Raw genomic sequence first — 13,578 nt, 5'->3', positions numbered from 1 at the left:
TGATTGTTATTTTTTTTGTAGAATTTGTTGGAAATAGCTATAAAGTTCCAGTTGAGATAATTGTGATTATGCTGTATACAAAGGAATGAGAAGAAATCTAAATTATTTGGTTGAATTAGAATTTTGTCACTACTAATCTTGATCAAAATTAGTGTAAGAATTAGAAGTTTTGGTATTTTTAATCTTCTAAAATATCTATTAACAATTTTTGAATATAATGATTACATAGTTTTTATTCCTGTACTTTTTCCCCTTTGATCAAATGCAGTCCCACCATTTAAAATTGTATTTTCATATATAACACAAATTACATAGTACTGTGCATGAAGAAGGCACAGTTTACACTTGGTGAGATGTTGAAATACCAGCTTATTTTGCTGAAGAAATCAGCTAACATGTTGAGAGTAGAAGGTAAAAATAGTAATATTTATTTTAAAATGAGAATTTTCAGCAATACTAAGAAGTTCTACTGTTTGATTCATTGTCCTTTAAGAACTGAGAGTACCATCGGATTACCATCATTTTTTAGAATATTATCAAGAATATAAGAATGATTTGAAATTGATGTCTGAGATAGGAGGAATTTAGGTGCCTGTTAAGGTTTCTACATAAGTCATTTTTTTAAACCTGATTTTTTCCGGAAATGAAAACACTGTCTTTTAAAGATCCTGCACTATAATCATAATTTGGACAAATAGCACTTAGATTCTGTCTCTGTGTACATGCATGTGGATGCGTACAGGCACACCCTCTCCCCGCTTTTTTAAACTTCTGAAGTATAAACGAGAACTACTCTACACTGAGGGAAGGATTTCATTTGTCTTTTATCCAAATTCCTTATATGATTTGGTATTATCCTTTTACATAACTATTATATAGTAATTTTGATCATTTGGTGGTCTTACAGAATGAATGAAGTGAAAAACATACCTGAACCAAGAGCCGGGGAGTGTGTATATTGGTCAGGTTTCAAAATTACTTAATGTAGAATAGAACATTTAGGCTACTGATTTGAAAATGAAAGATAAATTGAGTGTAAATAGAATTCAACACATTAAGTATTAAGTACTTAAACAGTTTCTGTGAGTCCCAACTTTAACATATATTACAGTTTGGTTCTGGCAATTTATTTCTCTACAGAGCAGAATCACAGACAAGAATGATCATTATTAATATTAAATAAATCCTAAGATTGATAAATTTATACACTTGCATGAAATAACAGTATTTTAAAGTTAGTAGGTTAATATTTCTTGATGGAGCCGAGCAAAATTATTGTGAAAATATTTGTACCATAACACTCAGTAAAGATTTTTTTTTATTGACCTTGGTTTTTTATTAAAAACTTGATAAAAGTGCATCGTATACATTGTTCGTCCTAAAATCAATTGTTCATCAAACATTTGTAGTTTTCCCCCGCTCCCCCAAAAAAGAGCTTGAATTGGTGATGCAGAGTATTTGTCATCTACCAAATTAAAAATCGCAGGTTTGTAAACTTGGCCCTCAGACAAAGAAATAGGTGCCATGAAATGATTAAGGATTGGCATGTGTACACCTGCTGTCAGGAAATAAACTTCCCGTATGTCGCAGTTTGGCAGACAGGCGTCTTAAAATGTATGGAATGAAATCGCTGCTGCCAGTCTTCATCTTTTGTTTTTTCAACAGAACGTCCTCTTTGTACCTCACTTTTGCTTCAGGTAGAGGAACACGATATATTTGTATGGTCAGATATGCTTGAAGTTAATTGGTGGTACTTTTTAAGAGAGCAATAACTGATCTAATTTAATAGCTCGTTGAAATACTAGTTTGGCCCTTAATACCAACAAGAAAACAAAATTTGTCTATTTGGAAACATTTAATAACTTCTTTTATAAAAACTTGAGCCTGAGACACATTGATTTTCACATTTTATCACGTCATGTCAAAATAAGTTTACCCCAGTATATATGAGTATTAATAAAAGGAGTTAAAATGAGTATCTCAATTGTTTTTAAAGAATAAATACTTAAATGAGATCTGCATTGGTAAAACATTTGAACTTTATAAATTCATTTGTGGGATAACTAAGTCTAATTGCACGGAATATAGCTTTGAGAACTCTAGAATAGCCAGGTCAAAAAATTTGTCCTTTTGCACAATTAAAAGATTTTCTTAAAATTGATAGTAATATTTTATTTACATTTAGTTGTATGTTGAAATGAAAAGCTAAATTTAAAACGAATGGTCTTTTGAAGGTCTCCATTTTTTAAAATAAAATTTATATGGAAAATATATGCAAGTATATTTTGTTGGCCCTTAGAATAAGACTTGAACCACTGATCTGTGCATGCTTGTTATTGCATGTTAGTTAGTACACAGAACCCCCGTATACATTTTTAATAGATTTCTTTTGGGATACCTTTTTTGTTCTATAGTATAGTTTTCAGAATTACCCTCTTCAGAAATTAAAAAAATATTCTTGAATTTCTTCACGTGATGGGCTTTAACTAAAACTTGTTCTATTGATGTAATCAGTTTTAACTATACATGCTTTCAGCAATATTTACAGATGGCGTGTTTGAAAAACATTGTTGTCTTTTCTAGTGTAGTTTGCGATGCCGATACCTGGCTGCCTTTTCTTTTGCTGCGTTGGCACAGGCATTGTGCTTATTTTGTTGTAAATGGTTCCAGTATTTTATCAGTTCACTAGGCTGGAACTGATGAGAGGTAATTAGGTGGCTGTATTTACAGCTTGAATAAGAAACTCGCCAGTGATTGAACACAAACTCATTGGGAGGGGGTACGGGATCAATTCTCAACTTGGCAAGACAAATTCCCACATACACATCTTCCAAGTGCAAACGACGGATACTTAAAGAAACTTTAAATATCTTTTCTGCTAGATCTCCAGAAAAAACATAACCGGTTCCAGAACAGAAGACAGGGTAGCGCTCACTTGGATAGAGGTCTGGAGGCATGTACCACTTGCTATCTTTGTTTCGATTGGGTGCGTATCCTCTCATTAGATAACCAGTAAAATAGTTATGCCTGGGAGGCAGGTCTGGCTTCAGTAATTTGTGTATTAAATATTCAGTGTTGACAAACATGTCACTGTCAGTTTTCATAACGTACGGAATATGTGGACAGTATGTTGCAACCCAGTTCATGCCCATTAGTGTTTTAATAGTCAAATTATAGTATGTGTCTAAGTATTCCTGTTGAATTATATCATGATGTTGTCTGCTTTCTTCCAGTATTGCATGTTGAAGGTAGCCATTTAGCTTAATACTTATTCCCAATAAAAAAATTCGTGTGATTTGGATCCCAGGTGCTAGACTTTCATTGCCCCAAGTTTGCCGAATGGCTCTTCTAGCTTCTATTTGTCCGGGTTCTGCAGCTATTAGTAGTATTAGAAAAGGGTTTTTCTCTTGGCATTTTTCAGGCTCATTGATAATATATTTGAAACGGTAAGAATTTGGATGTCCAGTACCCTTTTCATTATAAATACTTCCATTGGCACTAAGTGTATTCTCCAGTCCTGTAACTCCTTGTGGTGACAGGTCTGTGTTACTGTAGTTAGTGGCTGTTTGAGGCCTCAGCGTTTGAGGGACTGTTTCTTTCCAAATGTTCCGAAGGGAGCTATGGTTTGTCTCACTTTTTGTAGAGCGAAATCCTCGGAAAGTGTATGTCACAGGATTTTCTTTGAATCCAGCTTTGCCTGGCAGCCAGTCATGGTGATTGAAAAACAAAAACATAGCAAAAAGAAACACTAGAGAAAGTACTCCAATAAGATGGGTACGGAACAGGGACCTTTTGGCATTCCAGGTCATCTTTGCAAAGCAGCAGTGTCTTCTCCTCCACTGAAGCATGTTGTAAATATCCAATAATGGGATATGAGATAATGATGGCTGAAAATGGTGTCGTCTTCTCCTGAATCAGTACTGTTCTTTGGTAATCATTTTCTAATTCGGTCACGTTGTGTGCCTTGCAGTCATTCTACAAAGAATAAGACAGAGTTTATAAAATGCTAAATGTTACGCAACTGCCTGACAGAGATTTGAAATGCTAATAAAATCTCTTAAGCTGTGAAAATATAACCCAGAAATGAAGCTCGTAATTTCTTTCCCCTTATTATTATAACTCTAATATCACCAGGAACAGGAATAATTTCTTTAAACATATAACTTTGTGGCAAAATGAATACTTTAATATCACCAGGAACAGGAATAATTTCTTTAAAAATATAACTTTGTGGCAAAATGAATACTTTAAAGAGAGGAGATGAGTTAATTTTCCTTGATTTATTTCATTGCCTCGGTAGCTCTGGCCATCTGTACTTAGACCCAAGCTGGAGTTTAAAAGTTATAAGCATGTAGGAGAGTAAAATGTTGCTAGATTCCTGAGAGAAGCCTTGTAAAAAGGCCTTGAGAACAGATGGAAAATTTACTGGCGTTAATGAAAGTGGATTTGACATATCGTTGGTGGTATGGTGCAGAGTCGGCGGCCTTTTTTGTAAAATGGTCATGTATCAGTTGTGGGGCAGACGGTGCAGGGTGGATTATGGCAGAGTTCTCTTAGTCACAGTACACTGCTTGGCATGTTTCCATTGGCCCCTACTGTGTTGAGAAAGTCAACGAGAAGATGCACCTGTCAAAATTAATTTTAAGGATCCAGTAACTTCAGTGCAGAATTTTTAGACATTTTCAAGTACTCTTTTCTAATTTTAACCTTCCAGTTCAAATACGAGATATTCAGGAGATCATTGTACTGGCTTAGACTTAAGATTGATTTTTTAATATAGCAAGTAATTATTTTTAATTATCTATGGCCTTGGCAGAGCACTCTCACATATCTCAGCTGAGTATGTTAGAATTAAACAGAACTACTTTGGACGTTCTTTCCAGTTTTTCTGCTACATATAGGTAGAAGCTGCTGTCACATCCAGCTCCTTAAAATTTCAAAAAATATATTTTTGAAGATTCTTGAGTTATGTGTGTCCTAAATTTGTGTGTAGAGAATTTGTTAAGTTGCTAGGACTTCTGATTGCACATGACTTCGTGTGCCCTAGATTTTAAAAAGGATAATGTGATGTCTGTATGGGAGGTTCGTGATGCCACACATTAAGAATCAATGTTATGTTTGAACAAGGTTTTTCAGTGCATAGTACAAACTTTTTCATGGTTTTCAACTTAGTTTTTCTGCACTAAGGCGTGGTGGTAGGAGGTAGGTGAGGAGTTTCCCAAAAAGAGAAAAATTTTTAAGTAAAGTGTAAATTGTATTTTTTCAACTCATTGTCGTGAAAATAATTCCTTTAAGCAGAAGAAAACTGTATAGTCAGTGTTAAACAATTTTAATGTAGGAAAATTTGTTTTTTTGAATTTATAACATATACATACATACATATGTGTGTTTTTAGCCTTGATATTAAAAGATTTTTATTAAAAGATTCATGGTTAATAACAAATTTGGATGACCTTGATATGACATTTAGTTAGGAAATAATAGTATCTACATGGAAATCTTCATGTAATTGAATAATTTATAACAGAAAATCACGTACATAATGTTAAGTACTTTGAAAATATTGATTGAAAACTTTAGGCATATATGAATGAAAGTACTACTATTCTGGTAACAGCCACTAGGAGGAGCAAGTAGGTGGGGATTTGAACAAATTTCTGAAGTGTGAGTATGATAGTACAGGCACCAGTCTTTGATAATTTCTAGTTTCTGAAATTACATAATATTTTCAAATGTAAAAAATTATTTAATAATTTTGAAAGATGTAAACTGATTTAAAACTTGTGATTTTAAAAACGTAATCTAGTTTGCTATTCAGCATTTATTTACATTAATTTGTTACTATAATGAAGACCAAAGCTATTGATTGTATCAGTAACACAGTTCTTCTGTGAGCTAAGTTGAAAATAATAGAGCTGAATGTTCTGATTTAGAAACTCACTTTTATTTCTTCTATTTGTAAATAGTTGGCCATTCTGTTTAGACTGGGAAACTGTTTTTAAGTTTTTATTTTCAAGTGGGATATTTGTTAAATAATACTGGTTCCTTTCCTCCTCTTACCCTCAATAAAGAGGCTGGTAGAAATAAGGGTCACATATATAAATTTAAAGAAACGTTGCTTCCTAAATTTATTTGATATGTTTTAAACATTCCAAAGCTGAATTGGATTGATCAGCTTTCTATTGATATTATTATGCTTGGAACCTGATTGCAGTACAATCATTTAGATATTTTAAATATGTAAATCTGATAGTTTAAGAAGCAGTAAGTGGTCAAATGAGTGTTTAAATAAAGGAATGAAGGAATGATGGTAAACATAGTAGTAATAAGTTACAGTATTTTTATGAAAACAATATCCCTGAAGTGCTATTTCCGAAGTGTTACAGAAACCAGCAAATTATATTGTAATCTAGCATAGTTTTTGGTCCTAATATAATTTTCTAACAATATGTGGTAGGGATATCAGCATGCATCTTAATTTAAGTTTCATGGTATTTTTAGTTTGTAAGTATTAAGCAACCAAGGCTTGAAATCCACATATACCTATTTGCTAGTCTCCCATTGATAAAAGAAATGCATATGTCTAGCCTTTTAACATTCTGAATTAAAAACGTCTCAGGTATTTATCATTTTTCTCTTAAAAAGCAAGTAAAACTGAATTTGTCCTTTAATTAAACAGTTATTCTCAGTGCCTGTTGTATTTTAATTCTTAAAAAATGGAAACAAGACAAAGTTAAAGTATCTTTGGCATGTAAAATAGTTTTGCATTTTTACATTTTCAGGATTATCATAGCTTTGATTAAGCTATTACAGTTCTTTTTTGATGGTAATATTTTCAAGTTATCAATACATATTTAGATCTGTGGTTTGAAGTTCATGGGAGGAATGTTACTGTAAAATGCTATTCAGTTATTTTGTACACACACGCACATAGTTATCATTTGGCTTTTAAAAGTGTTGTTATCTTTAGTCTTTTGGAACAATTTTAGATTTAGGTGGTTTTTTTTTTTAATAAAATACTTTTGAGATGTCTAGCTTATAGCTTATAACAGCTGCTAACCCTTGGTTTAGCTTATAAAAGTGTTTAGTTGATGACTTTAACATTGAATGATAAAGGCACTAAGAGGGACTTGAGATTTTACGACCTTTTTTGTTGTTGAATACTATCTGATTTCAGCCTTTCTTATAACAAAAATTTACGGTTATGAGTGAGAGTTGATGACATATAAGAGTAATAGGGTCTAATAAACTTGGTCAATATTAGCGCATAATTTGGGAATGAAAAGCTTACATGTGTCTTAAAAATGTTTGCCTTTTGCCATTATTGAAGTAATAGGATATTGAGTCATTGTGTAAGCTGAGGAAAAATCAGAGTATTTGATAGATTTGTAAAAAAAATTTTAGAAATTATCTTTGAGTCCTTTAGTGTGGAGTTGCTATTCTATGATTGTTACTAAAATGCTTTATTAGATTTATCTCTGTCCTACACACACATACAGTGGCAGTAATTTGTTACTACATACTAATATTGCTGGGAAGCATGTTACCCAAAAACCCAATGCCGTCGAGTCGTTAGCTAGGTTTATATTTAATTTTTTGACCATGTATTGCTGTTCATGGATATTTTTGTATGAAAGTATTTTCATGGTGTGCTTTTGGATTTCACTTTTAAAATTATCACTGGGAACCACTTCAAATTTGACTGTGTACGATCAGTCTGTTACCTAAAATAAAAGCGTACTACTTCAAAAAAAGGAATTGACATCTCTTTGTTTAAAGTTGTATTCAGGGACATTATACTGAAATGCAAAACTACTGTGGTGTTATGCTATGCATAAACTCATACTACCTTATGTGATCCTAAGCCAAGGCTTTCCTTTCAGGATTCCTGTAGCTGGGCAAGTCTTAAAAATTTGTTGATACTCTCTTAGGCTCTATTTGTTATTTTTATTGGGTAGATAGATATTGGAAGGAATATTTTGCTACTAAATAAAGCTGTTATATCTTAATATTGTGTTTAAAAAGAACTTTGGAAAAAAGCTGTTAATAATCTTTGATTACTATTGAATGTAATTTTACTGCATTGTCTCTTTTGATAGCCATTTTTTAAGACAGCACTTTAATTTACTAGATAAGGATTCAATTTGATCTAGTTTGGTAGAGGATTACTATGTTTCCTTTAGAGGGCTACAGATGATTTTTTTTTTTAAAGTTTAATTTCTTACAGAATCCTTTAAACCCATCTCGTTACTACTTGCCGGCTCCCCCCGCCCCATATGTTTGTAATCCAGAATGACTCCAAGCTACGTATTTAACTGAATAAAAGCAGCCATAGCTTGCCTTTTAAACAATGAAAAAATTTAAAATCATGTATTTAGATACCCTTTCATAGTTTCAAGTGCAGTGAATTGTGTGAACTTGTTTATCAGATATTAGTACCTCCGGGGCTATAAAAAGGTAACAGACATTTAAGTGAATATCACACACAAGGTTTCAACATACCTTCCTCGGTCAGGCCATTTATGGTGAGAGGATTATGCCCACTGAAAATACTTTTGGCACGCCATCACTTCAGCAAAAAAGATGTTAGCGAACATGCGCACATCCCCCAACAGTCTGCCTCCTGCGATTGCTTTTCACTGTATCCAATGTGTCCATCTGTCTGCTTGTCTTCGAGTTACCCTCCTTGTTCATATGGGTTCTAGTCTTGTGAGATTTTTTCTTTCTTTCATTTTCTCTTTCTTTCTTTCAACAAAAGAGCTGTAGTTGTCCGTTCTGTTTGGAGCACTGTTGACTCTTCCCGACAGTTGATGCATTGAAGCTTTTTACGTCTGCTGTTTTCCTGGCCGGACAATGCAGTGCTTTATTCTCTTCTCAGTATCCATATTTCTAGCAATTAAGACTGAGCTGCAATGTAAAGCAGCCGGAGCTAGAATGTAGTGCTTCGATTGTATTGGAAAAGAGTAGGATTTACATCTCGTCTTTTGTTGTTGCCTGGCAGCTGCAGGAAGGATTTTGAACAGTTTTCCTGGGGTTTTAGTCTATAATTTGAAATCCACGGTTCCTCAGCTGCTGCACAGGGAGGCAGCAGTTTAAATGTGGGCTTGACAGATGCTCTCTTCTGACAGAGCAGAATTTAACGTCACTGCTTGGCTGAATCCCACGTGATTGTTTGCATTCATTTTGACTAAAAATCTAAGGTAGGGAGAAGCTTAGAAATTTTGCTTCTGTGTGATAAATTACATATATTTAGCACAAATGTAGTGATGAGTGAATAATATAAAGGTGGGATGATTGTGAAATGAATGGTTATGATTTAATTTTTTTAACTTTATAAGCACCAGCTTTCTAAATATTTTCAGTGTTAAATGCTGGTTTTCATGTTTTTACATGATTTTGTAGGGTGTTAAGTAATATGTTTATATATATAACTTGGAATAATTTAACCCTTTTATGTACTCTTCCCCTTGAAGCTTTTTTTTTTTCCCTTAAATGACATCTATTTTACAATAACCTAGCTAAGTAAGACTCAGACAATTTATTTTTATCTGTAACTTAGATTTTTTTCCCCCTAGGGTTTGTATCAATTAGCTGTTGTGGATTCTTTACTGACGTGTAATACGATACAGTCCACTTTTTTTTTTTTTTAACCCGTACGTGGTTTTTAGTGTTCTTGAACGCAGCAAAACTTCATTTTTAGTCACTTTTTAATGTCAGCATTTAAAAAAAAAAAATTATTTTCTCTTTCAAAATGTGTGTGCGATAGAATTCAACAAAGTGATACAGTAGATACAACATACTTGTACAGGATCTTTTTGTTGGGTAATGAGTTCTTACTAATTACATTTACTTATCCTAATATTTTAGGATGCTTTAGTAATTTACCATCATGCAGAGGTGCTTACTCTGAAAGGTTTCTCTGGATGGATAGTCTCCTGGGCACCTTGGCACCTTCCTCTTTTTTTTTTTTTTTTTGCAGAGCACGGGGACAGTGTCTTTTTGTTGTTGTTGTTAATAGCCCTAATGACCAGTTTTTCCTCTGAGACCATAAGGAGAGTAATTAACTCCTAGAAGTCTATAGTTTTGGAACTTAAGGTAGTGTATGTTTGTAGTCATACATAATCTTCATCTCCTTGTCTTGCTCAGTAATTTCTATTTTTTAAAACGAATGTAAGTTTAAAATTTGAATTTTGTCCTTATCGTAAGTTTGAGTATAGCTGATGAAACATGCTCTGTAAGTTTTGGAATCCTATAACTTTGTCTTTTTAGAAGCGTATGTAGCTTTCCTAGAAATGCTAGAAAGAACATTAAGAGGTTTATGAACGGGAAACATGAGACTGAGAGCTTTGACTTTTCTAAGTGTGAAGGATAAGACCAAAACCCAGGTTTCTTAGCATTTAGTCTTTATATCCACCATACTGCATTGCTCAACATCTTGTTGTTGTTTTTAAATCAGGTAGCAGGGTAATGCTTAAGGACCTACTTAAAATAATTTATTCTCCAAAAGTGAAGTGGGTTTTAGTAGGTCGATATTTATTTGTTGATTGCTTGTGTAGAATTTGACTATGCAGCTAGCAGCAGTGACCAAGATCAGACTCTGCTAAACGTGCTTGACCTGTTTTATAAAAGACTTTTTTTCCTTTTAACAATTTTATTATTGTAATACCCATTTTAAAGATGAAGAACTAGTGCTTGAAGTTGTTAAATAATTAGCCCAAATATCAGCTAATTAGTGATGAGAAAGAGGCCATGATGGAAATTGAAGCAAGATGCTCTGAATCCTTAGGCTCTGTTCTTAAGCATTATGTTACATGGGACTGCTGTAGAAATTGTAGGAATTTTTTTCTAGCACTGGCACAGCATTTTGAGGGATCATTAGTAGGCTTATGAATGGGTGCTTGTATTTTCACTTTACTCACATCAAGAAAGACATTGAGCAAATACCACATACTAGCATTTACGTTTAGGCACAGTTTATTAAATGCTGGAGATAGAAAGATGAATTAGACAACATTCCCTGGATGTATTATGAATCGTGACTATTAAGAAAGCTCCATTGGCAGACTGCTCATTAGTGCTTTCCTCCAATGTTAGGCAGAGTCCCTGGATTCCCAGTGGGCTGTTGTCTCAACTATGCCTGCTATGGGGCAAGTGTTTGTGCAGCAAAAGAGACTTTTAAAAACGATTGACAAAGGATGTCTGTGTACTTAGCCACAAGTTACTTTAAACCTTTTGGTACACCTGCAACGTGTTTCTTAAGTTTCTTAATTTAAGTTGGTTAAGAACTTAAAGTACAAAAAAATGAGCAGACATGAGATAAAAGTTTCTTTAGTTACTTTTCCTACCAACTTACATGTTGCCAGCCAAGAGAAACTGTAAAAACCTTATGACAGACAAACTTGTAGAAGTTCTTCCATTAGTCCAGTTTCTTTAAACATCTGAATTCTATGGTTAAAGCAAACTCAGTAAATGGGACAGGTCTCTTTGTCAGCTCAGCAAACTGAAGCTTGTTTTGTTAGTTTTATGGTTATAAATGTCTCGTAAATTCTGTTTGCGTAGGTCTACTTTCTAATCTCACACACGACCTTGATGAAAAGATAGGGAGTCATTACTGTGTGCATTATGGCCAGAACTGTCTTGGTTGTTTTTAGGGTTTTCCTGGGCATGTCTAAAATAGCCCTCAAAGAGTCAGAATTTAAAGACAAGTTTTGTAATGCCTCCTCATTCATAGTTTCTACTGGGTGTAGAAATAATTATTTCTTTATTCCTGGAGCTAATGGTTTTTGGAATGATTATTACATGGTGAATGAGATACAGATCACACTGCTCAAGGAGCTCAATAATAGTAACTCATGGAGTTACATTGCCTATTTATCAACCTCTGTGAGTTCAGCTATATGTACTTGGCAAAAATAATTAAAGAAGGAGATGGGGGGGTGGGGCGGAATGGGGGAGAAGACTCATCCAGGGTGGGTGATGTTCATTCAGTGAGAGTGAGCAAATGTCCTTGAGCAGTATGAGAAGGAAGAGATGAATTTGCTCTTTCCTACATTGATCTCCATTCCTGTTTGTGCTTAGTATGAGTGATTGGCCCCTAAAAAAAAAGTTGCCATAGAATTGATTCTGACTCATGGCTACTCTGTGTGTTTCAGAGTAGAACTGTGCTCCATAGGGTTTTCAATGGCTGTGATCTTTTCGAAGTATGACCCCTAAATATAGGCCGTTTATTTCAGCTGGTGCTCACCTAAAGAATTAGCCATCTCTTCCAATACTGGAGAAAAATCTTAATGTTTAGAATCAGATATTTCTACAATATGGAGAAAAATCTTAATGTTTAGGATCAGATATTTCTACAATACTATGAAAAGCGCCATTTGACACACTTAGAGACAAATTCTAGGGTTTTTGAGGTCGGTCAACAATTTTGCATAGTAATATTTGGTTGGAGTTTATATCTCTTGACTATTTTGACTTAAAATCAGGTGCAGTCTTTTTCATTACATGAAAGATATGGACAAATGGAATATTTTTGATTATTTCATGTTAATAGTTTTCCCTTTAGTAGAAAAATTGTTTATTGTGAGTTTAGAATTTCCTGCCTCCGTGAACAACTGTCTTCTTTGCATGAGACCAGAAGAATTACATGGTGCCTACTACCATTACTGAACATTTTAATCAAAAGTTCTATCGAAAAGTCTGATCAGAAGGGGGAAAATGTAGAACAGAATTTCAAACTCTCATGGACCTCAGAGCTTTTGGAGCCATGAGGCTGGATGAATCCCTGAAACTATTGCTCTGAGATAACCTTTAAACTTTAAGCCAAACAATATTCCCTGAAGTCGTCTTAAAACCAACCAGTAGCTTAGCTTAACTAGTAAAGAATATCTTCCTTGAGCGTTTTGCTCTGTATGAGATCAAATTGACAGCAGCAACTCAAAAGATTAGATAGGAACCTCAGGGGGTAGTGAGTTTATGTTAACGGGGAGGAAACAACTCAGACAAAGGGGTGAGAATGCTTGCACACCTAGAAAAATGTAATTAATATCACTGAATTGTACAATACCTGTAGAAACAGTTGAAATTAGTGTATGTACTGTGTGTATTCTCAAAAACAACATCAACAAAAATAAAATTATTAAAAAAATTTTAGAATTTTTTTTGTGTTGTCATAGATGCTTTTGAACCAGCTTTTCTTTTCTTTTCACTCACAAAGCAAGAATTAGCCTGATTGCAAATTAACAGTTTCAGAAGGACCAAAAGTGCCAATGTTTGCCTGACTTATTTTTCTCCTACAGTTTTCACCAGGTTGTGCAACAGATACTTACATTGTTTTTTTTTTTTTTTTAATTGTACTTTAGATGAAGGCTTACAGAACAAACTAACTTTTCATTAAACAGTATACATAATGTTTTATGACATTGGTTAACAAACCCATAACGTGTCAGCACTCTCCCTTCTCTAGTTTCCCTGTTATCAGCTTTCTTGTCCCTTCCTGCCTTCTAGTTCTTGCCTCTGGTCTCTTGTGTCCATTTAGTCTCCTTTTGTCTTATGGGCCTGTCTAATCTTTGGTTGAAGGGA

The 13,578-nt window shown here is 34.0% G+C and overlaps 2 protein-coding genes across 3 annotated transcripts in view; one reads left to right on the top strand and one right to left on the bottom strand.

Annotated features, from left to right (window-relative positions):
* CDC73 (cell division cycle 73) overlaps positions 1 to 13,578 on the top strand; it is a 134,011-nt gene that overhangs the window by 66,036 nt on the left and 54,397 nt on the right. The window lies entirely within an intron of this gene.
* On the bottom strand, positions 2,486 to 3,968 carry B3GALT2 (beta-1,3-galactosyltransferase 2). Its single transcript, XM_023549165.2, has one exon. It carries the CDS (start codon positions 3,846 to 3,848, stop codon positions 2,580 to 2,582), a length of 1,269 nt encoding a protein of 422 aa, XP_023404933.1. The 5' UTR covers positions 3,849 to 3,968; the 3' UTR covers positions 2,486 to 2,579.

This window comes from Loxodonta africana, chromosome 25, assembly GCF_030014295.1.
Source record: "Loxodonta africana isolate mLoxAfr1 chromosome 25, mLoxAfr1.hap2, whole genome shotgun sequence".
NCBI lineage: Eukaryota > Metazoa > Chordata > Mammalia > Proboscidea > Elephantidae > Loxodonta > Loxodonta africana.
Note: the sequence above shows the minus strand (reverse complement) of the source record. Positions and strands in the feature narration are given on the sequence as shown.